The sequence below is a fragment of the Gouania willdenowi genome, chromosome 15, assembly GCF_900634775.1.
Source record: "Gouania willdenowi chromosome 15, fGouWil2.1, whole genome shotgun sequence".
NCBI classification, from domain to species: Eukaryota; Metazoa; Chordata; class Actinopteri; order Blenniiformes; family Gobiesocidae; genus Gouania; species Gouania willdenowi.
Window position 1 is genome coordinate 10,731,935 of NC_041058.1, and position 21,854 is coordinate 10,753,788.

Below are 21,854 nucleotides of genomic sequence, written 5' to 3' on the forward strand. Positions count from 1 at the left end.
AGTGTTGGAACACACTGTGATACCAGACCCTCATGAGCATCAGGTGAACAGTATTGTTCATGGATTCCATGGTTGCTTTTTCAACTCAAATTGCTTATTTGTTCTATGCTGTCATTTCAGAGTGCGATGACACAATAAACTGGATAATTTTCAGTAAAAAAAACTAAAAAGTGTGGCGTTCTAAAACTTTTGACCGGTAGTGTGTTTTCATCACTTTTTCTTGCCATAATTTTGCTCCTTTTCTACACATTTTTACACTTTCAAGACATTTTCGGCACTTATAAACCCTTTCCACCGCTTTTCCGACCTCATGTCACAAATGTTGTCACTTTAAAACTCTTCTTACCATAATTCATGCTTATTCTTGCCAAATTTAACCACATTCACGATTAATAACATTGTTCCAATATTGACACTTTGAACCTTTTTTTTTTTTATCACTTTTTCTGTCCATTTCTTCCCACTCTAATTTTCAACCTTTAACCAATTTCAATGGTTTTTAAAACCCCATTTCACCAACTTTTCCACCATTTTTGGTCACTTTAAACCATTTTGTTTCTGATTAAAACAAGGATTTAACTCTTTAAGAAGACTATATACTATACCACAAACAATAATAAACTTCCTGGATATTATTCAGATAAATAAACAAATGTGATTATCACAGATTCATAGAAAAATGGACCATTATTTTGCTGACTTTATGGATGGGCCCCAAAACGTTCTCCCCTTTATTCCCCCTTAACAATAACCCTGTCTCCACATGACTGTTCTTCAATGTTTATGTCTGTGTTCAACTACCTTCAGGTACAGTGGGGTTCCCTGGTCTCTGGAACCTTTATTTTGGAAAAAGTTGAGAACCACTGACATAATGGATTAAATTTAAAAACCAATCAGACCACTGACCTGAATGTTTCAGTTTCTACAGCTGCTACATTAATTACTCCTAACAGAAAAACTCATTGTTCCCTTTCCCGGCGAACAGACATTCACCTGCTACTGCCGCTAATCTCATATGGAAACAATCAGTGAGTTTCTCCGTCAGCACAACACACAGCGCAGCTGACTGCGTCTGCAAACACAGGCTCACTGGACGTCTACAGGAGAACTTATGGAAACACTTTTTCAAGAAACGCTCCTGAACTCTAACCAGGCAAGAGATTTAAAGCCGAGCACAAGAAGTAACAGATTAGCATTTTGACGACTGCAGCACTGCAGTCTGAGAGGTCCAACACCAGAGCACTTTACTTTAAAAGGAAATAAAGAAATAAAGCCTAAGAAGTCTGCGTGGGCGAAGCCTCAGACACAACAAGGATATATTTGGAGGTTTTGTTGTCCTATGTCTATAGTTTTTTTGTGTTTTTGCTATAATTTTCTGAGGTTTTCTGTAATCGTTTGTGTATTTTTGTATATTGCTCTGCTGTAATCTAGAATGTTTTGTTTGTTTTTGTAGTCATTTTGTGTATTTTGGGAGTTAATTTGTTATTTTTTGGGATCGGGCTGCCAGTTTACAATGTCTGATCTGAGACTATCATGCTTTAGCTCAGTGTTTTTCAACCTTCAGGTCGGGACCACATGTGGGGTCACCCGGAGTTTTAATGGGGTTCCCTGAAATGCCTAGTAAATGATTAAAATAAAAATAAAAATTACTGATTGAAAGTGTATTATTTTATTATTATTATTATTTTACAAATTAATACAACACAATCTAAAACAACTGTATTCCATACTTTGACTTTGTCAAATATAAATCTAGTTAATACATCTAATAATAATGCTTGTTCATGTGGATGTTGTTGGGTTCTTTCTTTCTTACTATGGACTTCATATCTTGTTAAGCACACTGAGATGACTTTGTTGTAATTTGCACTATATATAGATAAAGTTAAAGTTGAGTTAATAATAATAATAATAATAATAATAATAATAATAATAATAATAATAATAGTAAAATGCAGTCTAAAAATACCTGAGTTGGCACAATTTGTTACTAATACTGGCAAATATTTATTTGTAATAAAAACTTGATCAAAAACTAATTCTAGAAAAAGAAATTCTTTAGGATCGCCACAATTTTTTGATGTTAAAATGTGGTCACGATCCAAAAAAAGTCGCTGCTTTAGCTAGCATGCTAAATGTCTATTGTGTGGCGTTGTAAGACAGTAAATCAACATACAGGTAACTGAGGTTTTGCTCCGTCAGCTGCACTGATATCTTCCCAGGCTTGTTTGTTTAATGCCCAAGTCTAAAGATGTGTGAGGATTAACACAATGTGTATTCATGAAAGCGCTGAAATGCTTTCAATGGCTTCAAAATCACTGAATAACTTTATATAATGCTCCCGATGACAGATGGCACACAGAGCTACAGATACATTGTCCTCTCCGGGGCTCAGCCCTGCAATTAGCTGGTGCTTTATTGATCCTTCTCGACACTTTGTAAAGACGTTAATAAGATGATTAATTACAAAGTTGATCAACTGAAATGAATCAAAGGCAAAGTCATAGGCAATGCAAGAGCTGAGCCATCTTTGTTCACTGTGAACTGAGAGACTTTCTGCAGCCAGAAAAATACTGCAAAAGGATCCAAAGCGTACACGGGAAAGTGCTGTGTTGTGTTTTTGTGCACATTCAATACATTGTAAGGCATTGCTTGGGTGAGCTGTTAGATCAACCAGAGTGTTGTGTTGAATTCAAGGAGCTTCAGTGAAAAGGTTGAGTTACAACAAGCAACCAGAGCTTTGGAACATGAGTACATGAACTTGAGTACTGCTCATTCATGAAAAAAAAAAAAAAGCACAGGAGTGAATGAAAGAGAAAGTCTGTTATAATACGACCTCGAAAACACAGCATCTCAACGGCGACTGTACTCCACATGTAGAGCAGCAAACAAATAAATGATGAGAATAGAAGAGGGGCACCACTACAGATGAATAGCAGATATTTCCATCAATTTAGGGAGAAACATACGGCACATTTAGTCTCATCGTATCATTCATCCTGTGTGTGTGCACCTCTATACATCTACAACGTTACACCATCCTGTATGACAAAAAAAAAACAATCTACGATTATAGACTATAAATGATTTCCCTTCATTTTTTTCCCCTTTTAATCATTTTATATCAATGCATACATTTTTATATATATGGCAGTTTTTGTACATAAATGTTTGCATTTATATGTACTAGAGGAGTTCAACATTAGTTTTTTGCCAATATCAGATATGCGGTTATTGCCAAATACAAAATTTACTGATACTAATGTATAGACGGATCCCCTCCCCAACCTAATTTTAGGTCACACAATATATTTATATATATATATATATTAGTGATGTAACAATTCACTCAACTCCCGATACGATTTGATTCACGATACTGGGTTCACGATACGATTCTCTCATGACTTATTTTACAAAATGGGACTGTTGACAAATGATGACTGAAAAATATTCCTTTTTTTCCTACTTTTCGATAATATGTATATATATATATATATATATATATATATATATATATATATATATATATATATATATATATATTCATGTAAATAACAAGTTATGGCTCCTTTTAATGTGATACCCTACAGCAGACAGGCAACTGGCGGGCCGGGGGCCACATGCAGCCCTCAGTTTCATTTTGTGCGACCCCCAAAACAAAATTGTAATTCATGAGGTTGGAAGTTATATGAAGCCCAACATACTGTAACACACAAAACTCCAGAAACACAGAAAAATGACAGCAAAATGCACAAAATGTTAACAAAAGTACACAAAATGATAACAAAGATACACTAAACAACCACAAAATGACTAAAAAACAACAATATATACAAAAGGACTTCAGAGTAGCGGTTGACTGATATGGGATTTTCAAAGGCCGATGCAGATGCATAAAAACAAAAAAAAAATAAAATCAGCCAATGGCCAATATCTAAAGCCGATATACTTTTTTTTTTTAAAAGCACATTGACTGTGAAAGACAATTGAAACACTCATATGATATAAATGTATATATTCAAAATTAAATTGAATACACCAATAGAGCTCTTAACATTGATTGAACTTTAATAGGATAAGGATATTTGATCAGGCACTATTATATTATATCCTTATACTTTTATATCAGCTTTTTATTTGTAAGCCTACTGGCTTCTATCTCTCCCATGCACATGCTATTAGTATTATTACTTTATTTTTGTTGTATATTCATACATCCGAATGGATGTTTTTTCTTATTTCCTTTAATGGTTACTCTAAAGTGTTAAAAATATATATATATATATATATATTGAATAAAGCCCATATATCAGTCGACCTCTACTTCAGAGACACAGAAAATGCCAACGAAATTACACAAATTGACAAAAAGATACACAAAATGACAACAATAACACAAAAAATATAACAAAAACACACATGACTCAAAAAAACAAAAAAAGCAACAAAAACCGGCCATATTGACAAATAAATAAACATTATAAATTCAAAAACACACCAAATGTCTCAAAACTAAAAAAGAAAACAAGAAAACCCTTAGTTCTTTCCAGTAATAATGCTCAGATTGGTCATTATTCTAAATGCTAACATGAATGTTGATAATCACATTTATGTGGCCCCCGCTCTGATGTATTCCACAAATAACCATCATCTGTGAGAAATAATATTTATTCAACTTGAATAATGGAAAATCACTTTTTCAACATTAGTGGAAAAACAATGATGCCAACCAATATATGTGGGCCGATAATATTGTCCATATCTAATATGTACGCATGTACCGGCACAGTCAGTATGTTAATAGTGTTTTTACATAATTGAAAATATCTGTTTTACTAATTGCTTGTTCAATAAAAAGTCATTTGTCATTTCACCATATTACTTAAACCAGTTATATTCAATATTTAATGGAAAAAGCAATAAATAAAAACTCATCTGTCTAGATTGAAAAACAGATTGATCACAATCTGATTCACAGCCCTAGATGACAAGCCAACTGAAAGCGGTTTAAAATTCTCTTTGCGTGCAAATGAGATTCATCTGCACCTTTAAACACATCACCTCTTTCACTTTTGTTAAAACACAATCAGACAAAGTGTCAAATTGTCCTCACACGTGCACACACGCAAACACGGTGAGCTCTGCGTCTTCTCCACTCTGGCTTAACACCCATGAAGATTTCATTTTCAAAAAATAAATAATTCATGGTGTCTCCCTGTTTTCTGGGAGGAGGAGGTGGAGGAGAATGAGAGAATAGAGATGGAAATGGAAGCTTTGAAAAAATACATTCAGACAGAGTGCAAAAGAAAAGCAAGTTTAGACAAGGAAAGGACACAGAGTGGAGAGACAGAGGCAGATCTTAAGGAAGTACGGAATTGGAATATGATTGAGTTTCTGACCTTGGTTTGATTTTTTTCTACTGCTTCAATAGTTGGATTTTAATCCCATCATATCTTTTAAAATCATTGTGTGAAAAAGCCAAAAAGGTCAGACTTTGCCTTTTAAAGTTGTTCTTTGTTGATGGCATTTGCATTTAGTACTTTTTAAGAAAGCCAAACTGAGAAATAACCAAGAACCATTGGGTCGGTGTCAGCTAAAGGTTTTCTAGTAAAAGACAATATGCGGCAATACAAAATTTAGAGTAAGATCAAAGTACATCTATCCATCATCCATCCATTCCAAGGAAGATGGAAGAGAACATGCACAGTTAAGTTTTCTAAAGACTCAAACAACACTTAACTTTAAACATTTGTAGCAGTGTTTCAGCCAATTATCACTAAGTTTATTCCTGCTATTCATAATCTATTGTGAATTATAATAAATGTATCTTTTCTTCCACTTTTATGTGACCTGAACCATGTGCTCTGCCCACCGCAAAACAATCTACTCAATAAATCAACCATAAACTAATGTGTGTTCTGGACTTCTTCATTACACTAACCACTCTGTGGGGCGGATTCACAAAAGGTTTGGTGGTATTAAAACGTGCGCAAACGTAACTCCACGTGCTAATAAGGAGCAGAAAAAATGCAAATACATTTATACAGGGGGAGCAACGTGATTCATGCATCCTGGAACTGTTTGCGGAGATAGTTTTAGTACCAGAAAATAGTACAACTGAAAAACAGGTGCAAACACACACGCAGAGATCATCGTTGCAGTAAATGGGACAAAAAAGGACAAAAAAGACAGTGGAGATGAAAAAAGGGCTCCAGTTGTGTGTGTGTGTGCACGCGTAAGAGAAAGAGAAAAAAAAAGCTGTACGTTCGTCCATCTCTCCTTCGTGGATCACTGTCTCACACAAACAAGCGATCAGCCACGCGCATGCACCCATCAGTCACATCCCTGCACATTTCTCCACTGCAGGATGCATAAAGAATATCTATCTATCTATCGGCTGTAATTAATCCATTTTTTTATTCGTTTCATCTACTAACACCTCCAATCCTGCTACTTCACATTTTTATTTTTGATTCCGCGCACTCATGTTTACCCTCCATGTTCAACACAACACGTACAAAATGCTCATTTAAATAAGGGCGGTCTGCACCAGTTCTGCACGTGCACTAATCACTGCTGCAATCTCAGTGAATTCCGCGCAGCAGGTGAGGAAACTGCGTCACTAAAGGATTTAGGGAAGCAACTGAATTACCACTCTTTATTTCAGATCTTAGTGAATATGCTCCTGTGTATACTATTACAATTTAGCATTTTAATCTTAAAGGTATTAGTGACAACGCCTTATCGTTATGCCTCTTTTAAAACCAAGTATAGGTATAACAGAAACAGGAATCTCACTCTCTCCTGCAAACGGGACTTTAGACTCCAAGATAAATATAGACTGAGAAGAATTACAAATCTTAATGAATTAACACAACTCAAACTAAACAATTCTAGTAAAAAGTGGTGAGTAATGACTTTCATTCGTAAACCATGGCTACGACTGGTCAGCTTTTGTAACAATCAATTTTAAAAAGCTTGTTTATAAAACAATATAAAACTAGTAAATGTTTAGTAGAACTTGGACGGTAGAAAGTGTGCATTAATGTCTAGCATCTGTGTACAACAAGCTTGAAAAACTCAAAGTAAGAACTCCTGCTCCTCTTTACTTGCTCCACCCTGACAGATCACTTTACATTTATATTATATATGTATCCTCTACCAATTTCTATACTTTTATCACTGCCTTTAAAACAGCCAGTACTTCGCTTGGCTAGTCTTTTCTTCTGCTTGTGGGTTATTCAACTCAGCTTCTAGCTGCACTTTTCTCATTCCCATTGATTTTCCTTCAGTTATGTATTTCAACACTACTTGAGCAAAGCAGAGACATATTCTGTATTTGAGATACAAGAGACAAGAGGGAAAATAGAAGCACTTTAGACTTTGACAAAAATCCAAGCAATTACAGAAAATGACAAATGGATTTAGATTGAGATTAAACAGACAGACATTTCTGAATGCAAAGAAAAACATCTGACTAAATAATACAAGAATGTTGCCTTAAATGACTACATCAACCTCAAAATGATGTAATTTCCTTGACACAAAACCTTTTTAAACTTACTGAGCACTTTAACAAGGACACATGTGTGAACTAATATACAACCTTTCAGCTTTATCGTTTGACTCTAGCCTACAACAGTAAGTGGCAATCATGGCGATCATCTTAGCTGCCTTTTAAAGCACCGTATCACCAAACGTGTGGCCCTTCTAATGCCAACAAAGAACATGAAAAAAGAGGCATGAAAAGTACTTATTGAATCACAAGTAGGAATAAAAATCACTAGGGCTGCTGGATGGGCCTTTACATTTCTAAAAAAGAAAAAAAAAGTACTGAAAATGTATCTGGTAAAGGAATAGAATAAACCTTTATTGATCCCCATAGAGAAAATTCACATGTTGCAGCAACATTATAGAATAGCAGAAGTAAACAGTAAGAACAAAAATAAATACCAACTCAGGATAATAATGCAAATATACAACTATGGGACAAAAATAAAATACATTTAAATTCAATTTAAAACAAAAACAAAACAACAACCACAACCACAACAACGGAATAAAAAAACGCAACAATGTGTAAATGACAAATAATCTTGCACAAAAAAATACCCTTTTATCGTTTGGACCACTTATCCAGTTAGGGATCGATTCAAGCACACAACCTAATATATGCCCAAAATAAAAATAAACTAACCCAGATTCACTCAGTAGCAGCGAGCAAACCGGGACTAGCCCAGAGCAGAATCCAGGTCCGACAGTTGGGTAAGGAAAATATGACAGATTGAAGAATATCTGCCTCCCTCTGGGCTTCTCTGCTAAAGATTTTGCCTCCACGTCCTGCACCAGAATAAACAAAATACCACTTGCACATTGTCCTTCTGAATCAGACTCAGCCCATGAATCTGTATGGGTCGATATAGGCTGGAAGCATAAATACACTGTATATGGCCCTTTTGTAAGCTGATAGGGGCGGGTGGGGGCTATCAGTGGATGCCTTCCAGAAAAGAAAAGCGAGATGTTTAATTAACAATTACATGCAAACTGTGCAATGTTTGGCTCTTTTCTAATCTGACATTAGCATGTTTTCCCTCATGGAACAGGATAGTAATAAATCATATGATGTCAAAAATGACAACATAGGGACTCTAATGATACTGACAACTAGAATGATAATTATGCCTGTGTCTATTGCCCAGTGCTCTTTTTGAATAGCTGCATGAGCTAATGTCATAGCACTGAGAGACAATAATGCAAGGGAAAAGAGAGATACCAGCCACATAAAACAGACTGTCAGTGCAGATTAAGGCTAATGTTTGACCCTCAGAGTCCAGATGAAGGACTGGACAAGTAGCTTCACTGACAACCCAAGGTTGACTGACAGCTGTCAACTACTGGTTTTCCCTCTTTTTTGCACAGCCAGAAATGATCATCCATCTCTCAGTTCATCCCCTCTCTCCTATAATCTCTCACTCAATATAACAACTACGTGTAGTTTTGACCTGCAACACATTAATACGTAATCTGCTATCTCCAGAATGAATACTATGCCACAACCCAACCCCAACGTCACGCTAGGTTTGTGACGAAAAGAAAATTGAGGTTAGTGTGTCACGCATAGCAGCAGTGACATGAGCAGCATGAGTTACCTACATAGGAAGAGACGATCTCCACAGGGAGGACATAAAGAAAGTGGAGTCTCACAGTCTGCTGGTGATGATGATAACACTAATGTGGGGGAAGGGTAATAAGTGCGAAGGGAGGGTGCTAGTGAGGATACGTTGCACAGCATTATATTCAGAAGTGGCTTAGGGCATGACATCTGCATCCACTGCTGGTGTCTATCACAATGTAAGAAAAACTCACAAGGGATTGTATACACTCTATATTTCTGATAAAATCCTGTTTTTCTGTCTAAATGTCACCATAGGCAATGGCCGATAAACACTTGACAACCCACTTTGTAATCTACATGTCAATTGATTCTGAAAAACAAGTGAGCAACACCTAACAAGCCCAAAGAATGATATTGCAACAAGATAGTAAGCGTGATCTTGTGCTATTTTCTGACAATAAAATGACCAAAAAGATAATCTGCCACCAATTACCGCCTGTGTTGCCTAGCAACAGACAGTTTAGGGATATGCTTTCAGAGCAGCTTTGTGGACATGTCCATTAGCAGATGAAATTACCAAAGCAACAAATGTCACCCACATGCAAATAAGGTCTACTCTGCTGACTGCATGTATACTGATAATGAGATGATGTATGTGCGTTAGGCAGAAAATAAGCAATCCATTTGTTGCTACCACCAGCAGTGTGTTTTAACAACAAAGCAGCAAGAATCTTTTAATATCTTCATCCTAGGGGGAGCAAAAAACAGTGACGATGACAAGAAAACTGCCTCAATTGAATCATTTGTTTTAATCTGAAAGGATGTTTCCGTTGGAGTCCAGAGACTCACAGAAATCCAGGAGGCTGGTCTGAGCCGAACAAGAGTATCTATGGATTAGTGCAGTCGAAATGGATGATCTGAAGGATTAAACCTCAGGGCCTCATCATTACAATCTACACAGATAAAATCATACATTGGCCATCAGTGGAGTTATGCAGCTTGACAACCTCTTGTGAGAAGCTAGTGCTGGAGAAATCAAACAATTAATGCCAGAAATGTTGAAGTCACACATCATCAGGTCATTGGGCTGAAGGGCCACGAGTAAGGAAGCTGCTCTCGCTGCAGTGAATAAGAGATTTAATCTAAAATGGGTATCTAAATAAATCTGGGTTAGCAAAGCTGCACTGATCTGATGCATGTTAGATTTGTAACAGGAATTTGGGGCATGAATTATGGGTTGCTGTGAGACAACAGCAAATGCTGTATAGGTTGCGTGTCTATTAAGCCTTTTTGGGCTATTTTAATAAAAGCAAACAACTATGATTATTTCAAAGGTAGAATGTATTTACCAAGGCTATCAAAGCAAATGGGAAAAAAGCAAATCTACTGTTAAAACCACAAGCTACTGCATGGTCATCAACACTCAAATGTAATGAAGGAAATGCTCAATATCTTTGGAATACACAATTATAATAAACAAGCTAAAACACAGAATCCAAATACATTTATTATAACACAACAAATGATAAAAGGAGTTTGTTGCAAGAGTATTCAGCTATAAAGCAAATAAATAACAGTAAGGAAAAGTGAATGTAAATTTGCAACAATTAATGTAGCCCAGAAAAAAGAGAGACTAATCACATGGACACAGTATTTATGCATTAATGACATGAAAGGTTATTAGAGAGAAAAAAAGATTTACTTGTATCTGGAGAAGCCATGGTGGATACAATGACTGGTGGACCTGTGCGTCGACTTAGCTTCTGGTTAAGGCCAAGGGCCCCTTGCCCTTGAGCAGGCACTCCCACAGGGACCAGGGCATTGTCTGATACAGGTCCCCCACCCTTACGAATTAGCTGTGGACTTGGGTGAGGGCTATGCATGGGTGATAATGGTATTATGCTCCGGTCCCTCTTCATCAGCTCCATGGGGACTGTGTAGTTGGTAGAATATGCTTTTGGAACTTGTTGCGGTGGCTGCTGTAATGCTGGCATGGATACAGGCATGTGCTGTGGCATACCTTGCATTGAGTGAATAGATCCTGGAATGGCAGGCATTGACCCAGTCATCTGCTGTGGCATTATCTGCATACCCTGCATAGGCATACCTGGGATGGTTACCCCAGCAGAGTAGGCTGACATTGGTCTTGTCTGAACAGGCATAATAGCACCTGCATATGGCCCTGGTGAACGGGGTGGATGGCCTGGAAAGCCTCCAGATGTTTCCAGGAGTTGTTGAGAGGGAGCACTGCTTGGCCTTCGGCCCATTACTTCACCCATCCTTGGAGATATGGTTTGCATTATTCCTGATGGCTGTGGGGGCATCAGTTGTGGATCCCCAGGAAAAACATTGGGTGTTTGTGGTAGGTGCGGTTGTTGGTGGTAGACATCTAACCGATGACTAAAGCTATTAGATCGTCCTCGGATGGGTGTTTGGGGTTGAGAAGGGGTTGGTATAGCCTCAACAGGCCGCTTGCAATTATGCATCAAGCGTGACAGTACACGAGCCTGGCCCAGATTGGGTGCCACAGTGCGGACATCGTTCTCCTCCATAACAGCCAGCATACTACTGGAATCAAACCCTTGCTGGATTAGTGAGGAGATGGTACTCTCAGACAGACCTTCGTTGCGCAACAGAGAAAGAAATTCAGGATCAACAGTCTTCTTGGGGTCCACTGGTAAAGGTGTTGGTGGAGCAGTTGGTGGAGGAGCAGGAAGGGGTGCAGGAAGTGGTGAGACTGGGGGAGGGGGTGCCTGACTTGGAGCAGGTTGAACTGGTGGTGGTACAGCTTGAACAACTGTGGCAGTCTGCAAAGGAGCAGAAGAATAAGGAACTGGAGCTGCAGCAGGAACATTAGGGTCAGCAACTGACATCGCAGATGGAGGTGGTATGGGTTGTAGATTGTGGAGATGCTGCTGCAACTGTTCTTGCTGTAGTTGCTGCTGCTTTAATTGCTGTTGGTGAAGCTGGTGTTGTTGCAAATGCTGTTGCTGTAGTTGTTGCTGCTGAAGCTGCTGCTGCTGTAATTGTTGCTGCTGGAGCTGCTGCTGCTGTAATTGTTGCTGTTGAAGTTGCTGCTGTTGTAAATGTTGTTGCATTTGTTGCTGTTGTAATTGCTGCTGTGGAATTTGCTGCTGTTGTTGTAGTTGTTGCTGTTGCTGGATAGTATAGGGCGAAGCAGGATCTTGCCTCATAACAATACCTTGATTAGCAGGATCCACTACTAGGCAGGTTGCCGCCTGTTGCTGAGCCTCCAATGTACGACAATTGATATCTGAATAGACTGGAGGCTCATTAGCATATCGGGGAGATGTGTGCTCCATTCCATAGTGAGAAGGAGATGGGGCTCGAGATGGTACACGCTGACCATCCTGAATTATTTTGGCAACAGTACCAGGCTCCCTATACACCCTATTCAATTCATGAGCACTTTGAGAAGGAGGAGGAGGGGGTAGGGGCGAGGAAGGGGCTTGAGGTCCTACCCTTCCTCCCTGGCTTTGATCCCATACAGTTCGAGCTCCAGGTGCCATTCCATAATGAGATCCTGACCTGCTGAGTGGATGAGAGTGAGGTGTTGGAGGCTGGGTCTCCGGTCGGTAAAAGCCCTCATTTTGCCGAGGTGTCATGGCCGGGTCATGAGAATAATAATCCTGCTGTGGAACGGATCCCCTGCGAGCCATGGACGCTCTCTCGTAGTGGTTCAGATCTGGTATAGAGCTCTTCCTATGTCCCCGTGAGTCGTGTCGCTCAGCGTAAACCTGTCCGTAGAGAGAATCCTGGTAGGAATAAGGATCGCGTTTCAAATCCAGGTCAGGGGGACGCACTCCTGGTGGAGGCTCGTACCACTCTCCTCCCTCTCCGTATGACAGCGAGCTCCGGCGGCCTGCTACTCTTCCGTGCTGCTCGTAAACCCTGTCACCCCTCTCCCACTGACCCTCATTCCCTCCTAAAGTGTCCCAACTGTGGGAGCGTCCAAGACTCAACTGCTTGTTGGGAACAAGCATTGGCAAAAAAAAGTTAAAAAGTGGAAAAGGTGTTAACAGAGAGCGGGTAAAAGTACCAAATAGCTGCAAGAAAAACTGTTATGAATTATAGTTCACAGTAAGATCGAAAAGCAGAACCAACAAATGTAGCCGGAGAACAACAAGGAAGGAAGATGGAGGTTGGTTGGTTCACCTGATAGCAGGTTGTAATATTGTAAGTCCAAGCTCTCAGGCAACTCCCCCTTTGGCAGGCACTCCTTGAATAATTAATCTTTCCTCATGCTGGCTTGTTGTCTTCACAGAAAGATGATACCAAATACACACACAAATACTTCCACCCACAGAAAACAAAAAAAAAAACCCCAAAAACACCTTAGCGGTTACTCTATATAGGACACTGTGGATGCTCGGGGCGGTGACTGAACAGTCCTTAAAAAAAAAAAAAAAAAAAACTGAAGAAGTGGATAGGTTGGGGTGGACCGGACAGGGATTGTACTAATCCAAGGGTTTATCTCTCTCTCCCCCTGGGACATTTTACTCGCTCTGTCAATTGCAATGAAGGATTACATCCCAATAAAGCCTGTTTAATTCCGCTTCCTACTATTACATCATGTGAACCAGATTCAAGCATTCTCGTGGTGTATGATGATAATGATGGTGGCAATGATATCACCCTCACCACCCCCCAGCCACTCTTCATGGGACACCTACCTGAAGAAGTAGAGCTGCTGCTTCTGCTGCTGCTGTCATCAACAGGTTTCAGTTCTCAGCCTTTTCCACAGTGTGGGGAGGGGAGGCATGGCAAAGCGCTTGGCTTCATTGAAAACAAATGAAATGCAGCTCTCCCAGGCTAAGTCCAATGTGCTGTCAGTAAACATCAAATCCACTCTGATTGGACACTAATCCTCCAGGCCCATGCTCGCTTGGAGCACAACCACGACCAACTGCTGTCCAAGTCACACTGAAATGTCCTTGATGGCTTTGTGGAGCTACCCACACTGACTCATTCCCTTTGATTCGGGATTGCTCTGTCTGTTTACACAACACAAACAGCAAATCACAATGCACATGTAATAAAGGATACATAACAGCTACAATAAGCCCATGTGATTGTTATGGATCACCAACAGCTTTCACTAAAATATAGTTTTTTATTGAAAAAAGTCCAATTACATATTGCATCGCTTTTGCCAACTCCTTACTTATACTTTCGTACATTTTTGTAACTAAAATACCTTTAACCATACACAGTTGCTGTTCAAATACTGCACCTTCCCCCTCTTACAAATCTCCTCTGATCTCTTTCCCTCAGACCAGCTCTGTAATCTGGATTTGTCTTTCTATGCATAAAAGTAAAACAGTGCACGGTGGTGCATCAGTATACATGCCTTTGTGTGTGCACGCATGTGTGTGTGTGGGAGGGGGAGGGTTTAGTAAGCACAGTTAATCCAAATCACCTCCAACATTTGCCTATCAAAAACACGATTTCTGTGGTTAAACTGAAGCTATTCTTCATATTATACAAAAAACATGTCGAGTCTTTTAGCCATAACATAAAGAGCAAAAACAACATGAATAAAAGATTATTCATGCTTTAAATTAACCGTAGACAGGAGTGGAGCTGCACCTGCTTTCCAGCTCTCTGCTTTACGTCATTGGGGTTGAAATCTGACTCCTCCTGGATCTCTGTTTAATATTGCATGAAAACACATGTACGTGTCTGTTTTTATCCAAATCCGATCTTGGAGGTATTCATAGCAAGTGCTTGCAATATGAGTTTAAACTCGGTGGAAGGTCTCTTTTGGTATCAACATTTTGAAGAAGGTTTCTCAATATCCTTGATTGAGCCCTGTGGAAACCACAAATTTGATTTTATATCACATTAAATTACAGTTACGCAATTAGAACAAGAGGAGATCAGGATGAAATAGAGTCCTCTGCTGTTTTTCCACAGGTTGACAGGGAAAAAAATGATTTAAGCGACTTGAAAACCAATTCCACAGATGACTGAGAATTTTTTAAGGTCGTTGGGCTATTAGTCGGCTGGATGTAAGTAACAAAATTAAAATGAGAAAATGAAGAGCCATTGCTGCCAAATATCTAAAAGTGGCAGCGGGAAGATAAATTATTAAATCAAGGCTAGCAGATGGGCAAATATTACTTTTAAAATTTCCTTTTGATTTTTTTAAGCATCCAAGGTTGTCTCACTTCATGTGAACCTGTCATTCATCAGCGAGAGGCACAATGACGTGGAAATTATGCAGCTCAAATGTATTTCTCTGATGTCAAATTCAATGTGTATTTGTCATGTCTGGGAGTTTGTTTATTGCCTAAAATGTCAGCGAATACATCTCCAAAATTATTCGAATTATAAAAGCACTTGAATGTCATCCCAAAGAGCAAGACGAGGGCCAGAGTGTGCACAGATTTAATCGTTACACAAAATTGTGTTACAGACTTGTCTTAGACAAACTAAACACTGTTTGAATATAAACTTCTAATATTTTTTTGCATGTGCTTTGCAAACACAGTCAATACTCAAAGGTCTCAATTGCATGTTGTAAAATGTAGACATGCTAATTTTCTTGAAGTAGAATATGTCAATATCTTCAATCTGGGCTGTGTAGCCTGTTCTGTTCATGCACAGATAGGAATTTTCTACTTTTTTTTTTTAAGAATGTCATCATAATGACATGATTTGGTTTTAATTGTAGACTGGCATCAATTGTCAGTCTCTGTTTTTACGTTAAGTGGCACCTTTTGCATTTTAATAGGAAAAAGTTGGTCTTATTTATATTTTTTATATTGAGTAGAAAAAGTCATACCCAGAGTAAATATGTAAGAAAATCCAAAGTTGAAGTCAAATAACTTTGGGTTATGTACATAACCCTGGTTCTATGTGTAATATGAAAAATATGTCTCACTATGGGACACACAGTCCCTGTAGCCCTCAGAAGCACTTTTCTCAATCCGCCAAACCCTGATTGGCTGGAAAGAACTGTCCATCCGCCAGAGACACTCTCACCCTCTATAAGAGGGAGGGCGGATATACAGTTCGTCATTCAAAAGAAGCACCTCTTCTCACTCGTTCGAGCAAGAAGGGTTGTCTGGTCAGACATCTCAGAGTAAGTATGTAAGAGAATCCAAAGTGTAAGTCAAATAACAGCATGTCTATTTTTCCAACAGCATTTTTTCCTTTTCCAAATATTGTATCATCAATGAGAGCCCGTTATTATCTATCATATCATATTGTGAACTATGCCTCGTTGCACCTCAAGCAATCTATATCTCTCTGTCTATCTGTCTATCTATCTATCTATCTATCTATCTATCTATCTATCTATCTATCTATCTAAACCAAAACAAAGATATAAATGCACAAATTAATTTCATTCAAACAAACATTGACCCTTATTTGAATTAAAATAATCTATCACAAGTTCATCATAAGCCTCACACACAAAGACAATCACAGAGGCACTACTGCACCCAGTTCAACTACCGTACTACTTATTTTGAATTTTCTCAACTGTGGGAGGAAGTCTAGGAACATTAAGAGCACTGTTAGTCAAGTTTTATCAGAATAAGGCGTTCAAACAGCTTGTAATTAGGACCTTTACATTGAGCAGGGTTTTTAATTGGCTAGATAAATGTATAAAACAATTTACTGAGTTTGTTATTCTTGACAGTATTTGACAGCTCATTTTTGTTTTAGTTAATTGTCCAGTCTTTTTAATATAATCCTGTAATTAATTTATAAATCAAAGTGGGTATACTAGAAGAAAAAAAAGCATTATCTCGTTTGTCCAGAAACCAGTATAGTTCAACACAGAGCTTCCATGTGGTTAGGGCGACCGCGGCTCAGGTGGTAGTGGGTCGTCTTCTGATCGAGAGGTTGGGGGTTCGATCCCAGTACCTGACTATGTATCGAAGTGTCCTTGGGCAAGACACTGAACCCTAAGTTGCTCCCAGTGGTCGACTAGCGCCTTGCATGGCAGTCCTGTCCCACTGGTGTGTGAATGTGAGAGTGAATGGGTGAATGAGCTGATATGTAAAGCGCTTTGAGACTGCTTCAGTGTGGTGATGAAGCGCTATATAAAATCAAGTCCATTTACCATTTAGTCCATTTACTCCAGGACAACCATAAAGTGAATAATTAGGTTGTAGCTACTTGGTAGCCTTATACTCTATATGTCACTGTGTACATGTTGCTCTATGTTTTATGCCTGTAAAATGTGCACAGCCTTTAAAAAAAAACGTGCACAGCCTTTAAAAAAAAAAAAAAAACATGTCTGAATAATAGGATTCACATGCAACAAGCGTTTGATTTCAAAGTTCTTCCAATAGTTCCACTTTGTCACACAATTCCCTACTCGGTGTGAAGAAAAAAAACACTAAAACATCAGGCTTAGGCCAAGCTTCTTCTTTTTTTTCTCCCTTCACAATCAAACGTGCAAACAGCTGCTGAAGGCCTGGCCTGGCATGCATACATGAATAAAAATCACACACTAACTCAAAGTGAACACAGCTCCACCATCATGGAAAATGAAAACAACTGTCTCCTATAGTGTGACACGTCGCGTACTGAAATACTTGATTTGAATGTTAAACACGCATTGACTTATGCATGAGAGAGGGCCAATGGGCACTAACTGGAAATGCACCTACAATGCTCTGATAGCTGAAAAAGATGAAGCTGTTAAATAAATACGTTGCAAATCACACGTAACAGACGGCATGGATGTGTTTCCAGTAAAACGATTTTCCTCTCGAAATGACAGTCATGTATATTATATTGGATTAGTGCAGTGCTTCTCAATGTACAGTATGTGGCGCGCTCCCCTGGTGGGGAATGGAGGTATGACAGGTGGGGCATGACAAACAGGAGGAAACGCCAAACAAAAAAAATAAAATAACAAATAGCCTAAAAATAAAAATAAACATTAAATTATTAGACTGCATTAGATATTGGACCAGGAACAAAATGAAATGTAGAACTAAAATGTAAAAATATTGATTTTTTTTTTTTGCTTTCTTAAGCTTTTTGGTACAGATTGCAAAAATGTCTCTTTATTTCCTGTATGTTTGACTACTGCACGTTTACATTTGTTTTTTTTAATGCAGGTCATTAGTTTCATTTAGTTTTTAATTTTTGATTCATTATGAAATATGACGTTACTTGGTCCCTGTTAGTTCAATACATTTGAAAATGTGTTTGGGGGGCAATGGGTGCAGGTGGGGCTTGAAAATTCACCTTTGTTCAAAGTGGGGAATACCCCAAAAAGGTTTGAGAACCACTGGGTTAGTGTAACATTCAATAGTGAGTCACACACTGGCAGAGTGAAGTACAAATACTTTGTTACTGTACTGAGGAAGTTTTTTCTGGCATCTGTACTTTACTTGAGTATTTATTTTTGTTGACGACTTCTTACTTTTACTCCTTACTTTTTTAAACAAATATCTGTACTTTCTACTCCTTACATTTTAAAAATGAGCCTGTTTTCTTGACACATTTTATCTACAAACTGTATTTATTACGAGTGCTAAATTCTCAAGGTGTTCATAAAGGGTAACAGATTTAACTTGTGTCCATGTACCAGTATTCTACAAGTACTTAAAAATAAAAGCTGATATAAAAACCCTCTTATTATTGAAGGGACATTTGTTTTACTTTTTACACAAGTACATTTAGTAGCACGTACTTTTTAACTTTTACTCAAGTAAGGGAGCAACTTCAACACTTTTACCAGAGTAATTTTTCCTTCAAGCGTCTATACTTTTACTTGAGAACTGAAGATTAGTACTTTTGCCACCTCTGCATGCTAGTTTCCATTGTGCAAGGGCACACACACACACACACACACACGCACACACACACACACACACACACACACACACACACACACACACACACACACACACACACACACACACACACACACACACACACACACACACACACACACACACACACACACACACACGGACACATTCCCAACAATTAATTTATTATCAGCTGTGTTAAACTATCCTGCTTTAAATCCACTGGATGAACTAACCTTCATCTAGTCTCAAAGCCAAAGGTCATTATAAAAGCTAAAGGAAATCCAGGGTTTATTTGTACCGTAAATCAGATTTTTCCAGCAGCTCTTTCTTTATTTTCTTTTTCTACCTAAGGTAGGCTGTGGATTAATGTAGAGAAACACGATGAAATCCCGTGCCATTGAAAATAATAACACATGCACACACCCCAGGGGTTTTTGTTTTTTCCAACCAGCCAAAAATAACAATGTCTCATATTTTTTATATCTGCTCTCTTTCCTTTTGCTGGCCTGCACTTAACACAGATCCCCTCCCACTTCCATACGGCTCATAAAGGGGTTGTGGGTTTTTGGTGGGGAGCCCTCAGGAGGGGATAGGGGAGGTGGGTGGGGGTTTCACACGCACACACGCACGCACACACAGAGATGACTTCATAGCCAAGCTGGATGCCAATATAAGGGAGGGGGGCAAAAGCAGTGGATAAAGGCGGGATGAAAGCAGAGCCAGGATGTGCAGCCAGTCCGTCAAAGGACCTCGGGATAGGAAGCCATGATACACCCCCACCCATAAGCCCCCACCCTTAGAGTGAGGGCCACATCCCAACTCCTTCCTCCATTATCTCCCGCTTTGACAATCCCTATGTATATATTATTATATAATAATGTGATTTTTGTTTGTTTTTTAACTACAGGTTGGTACAAACCTAAATTATATCACATGTTTAAGATTTGGTGTCAAACGTGTCATACCTCTGTGATGCATTGGCACGCTTTAATGCCAACTAACTCCACTTGGTTCAGCCATGATATATTCCACTACCCCACCTTGTGGTGTTTGCTTCCAAGCACAGATTCTCACAACTTGTTAAAATCAACATTCACGCATAGTCCCGACGACCCACTTCAACATCCCACCGTCTCCTCATGCCTCATCCCTCTCTGTCTCCTGCCTCCATCAGCCAGTTAACTGTGGCTAAATGGCAATGGCAACAACTTGCCTGGGTGCCCGAGCCAATGCATGCTGGGTACACAGATGGAGCAGACAGAAGGAGACACAGGGGGAAAAGAGAGTGGGAGAAAAAGGCGGAGGGGGTGGGTGGAAGGCGAGAGTATGGGAACTGATGCTCACAACAGATGTTTGCCACAGTTCCCTTATTGCAGTTACACTGCTCTTGGCACTCCATCAAAGCCGCGACAGAAGGAACATTTGTAGTGTATAACGTTTGTATGATAAAACCGAACGACGCTGCTGAGGCTGAGCACGACTATACTATAAGTGTAGTCGTTTAATTCATCAACACGTTGTACGACACGCATTACAAGTTAGTAAAAATCCTCTGTAATTACACATTAGCCCATTGTTTGATAGTTAACAAATCAGGGTTGTTTTCAATTTGCTCATTTGGCTTTCACTAACCAAAGTAAACAAAACTATTTAAAAAAAAAAAGAAGAAATTTATCTAAAAAGCTAAACAAATATAAATTAATATATTTATTTATAGATAAATATATTTATAAAAAAGGGGGAAAAAAACTTGTTTAAGAGTCATTAATTATACATAATATTTTTTCTTCAAGGGTATATTTATTAGATTTACAACATTTAATTTACAACAAAAAGACATATTTAAGTACAAAATTGCAATTAAATAAATTGTGATTCAATGTAATTACCTAACCAATAATAATAATAATAATAATAATGATAATAATAATAATAATAATAATAATAATAATAATAATAATAATAATAGGATTTAAAATGTGTTTAATTCTTTTTTTAATTAACCACTTGTTTCATTTCATAAATCAGGAAACAACGTTAGTAAAAATCATCTTTAATTGTTTGATAGTTAACAAATCAGGGTTGTTTTTAATCAATTTGCCTGTTTGGTTTCCAATAAAGAAGATGTTTCTCTAAAAAGTAATCAATAAAAATATGAATACAGTTGATTTTTAACTTTTTTTAAATGAATTTGATTGTGTCATTATACTTAATAATTTCACTCTTCAAAGGGTATTTGTATTAGATTTATTTTAAGGGAAAATGACATATTTATGTGATAAATTACAATTAAAATAATAGTGATTAATTGCAATTACCTAATCGATTACAAAAAAAGATAATGGGATTTAAAATGTGTTTGTTTCTTGATAGACCACTTATTAAAAAAAATATTAAATATATACGTATGAATATATTATATATATTATTATTTTGGAAATCAGGGAACAATATTTTGTTAATTGAGATAATATTATGCATTTTTCACTTAAATAATAAATTACTTTATAAAATTATTGTATTATAATATATATTTTTAACCTCTACACAACACACATCATGTTAGACATTTGTATCAATGTGTAGGTGGTCAGTAGACAGAAAATAGCTTCCTGTAGAAAGCCGTTTTTTGCTTATTGATCAGCTGTCAAAAGTAATTCCTCAAGCTAAAAAAAAAAAAAGAAACAACTCCAATTTTCCAACATGTCCAATTTCAATGGCTGCTGCTTCTTCACATCAGAGCTGGAAAATGATTGGACTCCAATTTGAACAAAATGAACCCCGACAGACACGTGAAGGTAAAGCGTGAAGTGTTCCACTAACATCTGCATTCCTGCAGCAGCGTGACTCCTTGTAATGGGAGAAAACAGCTACACTTGAGCAGCCATTTCGATTTAGATTTAGACCACAGGCGCAGCCCAGTTAGC

At 38.1% G+C, this 21,854-nt stretch overlaps 1 protein-coding gene across 6 annotated transcripts in view; it reads right to left on the minus strand.

Annotated features, from left to right (window-relative positions):
* Positions 1-21,854, minus strand: part of LOC114476829 (C-terminal-binding protein 2-like) — an 82,076-nt gene that overhangs the window by 30,514 nt on the left and 29,708 nt on the right. For 2 of the 6 annotated variants that reach the window (XM_028468780.1, XM_028468782.1), the window contains exon 1: positions 10,821-13,122. The exons of 3 other annotated variants lie outside the window; for them this stretch is intronic. In XM_028468780.1, the coding sequence (XP_028324581.1) occupies positions 10,821-13,122 (2,302 nt within the window). Of the gene's footprint in view, positions 1-10,820; positions 13,123-21,854 lie in introns of those variants that run through there. One more of the 6 variants, XM_028468783.1, reaches the window with a different exon arrangement.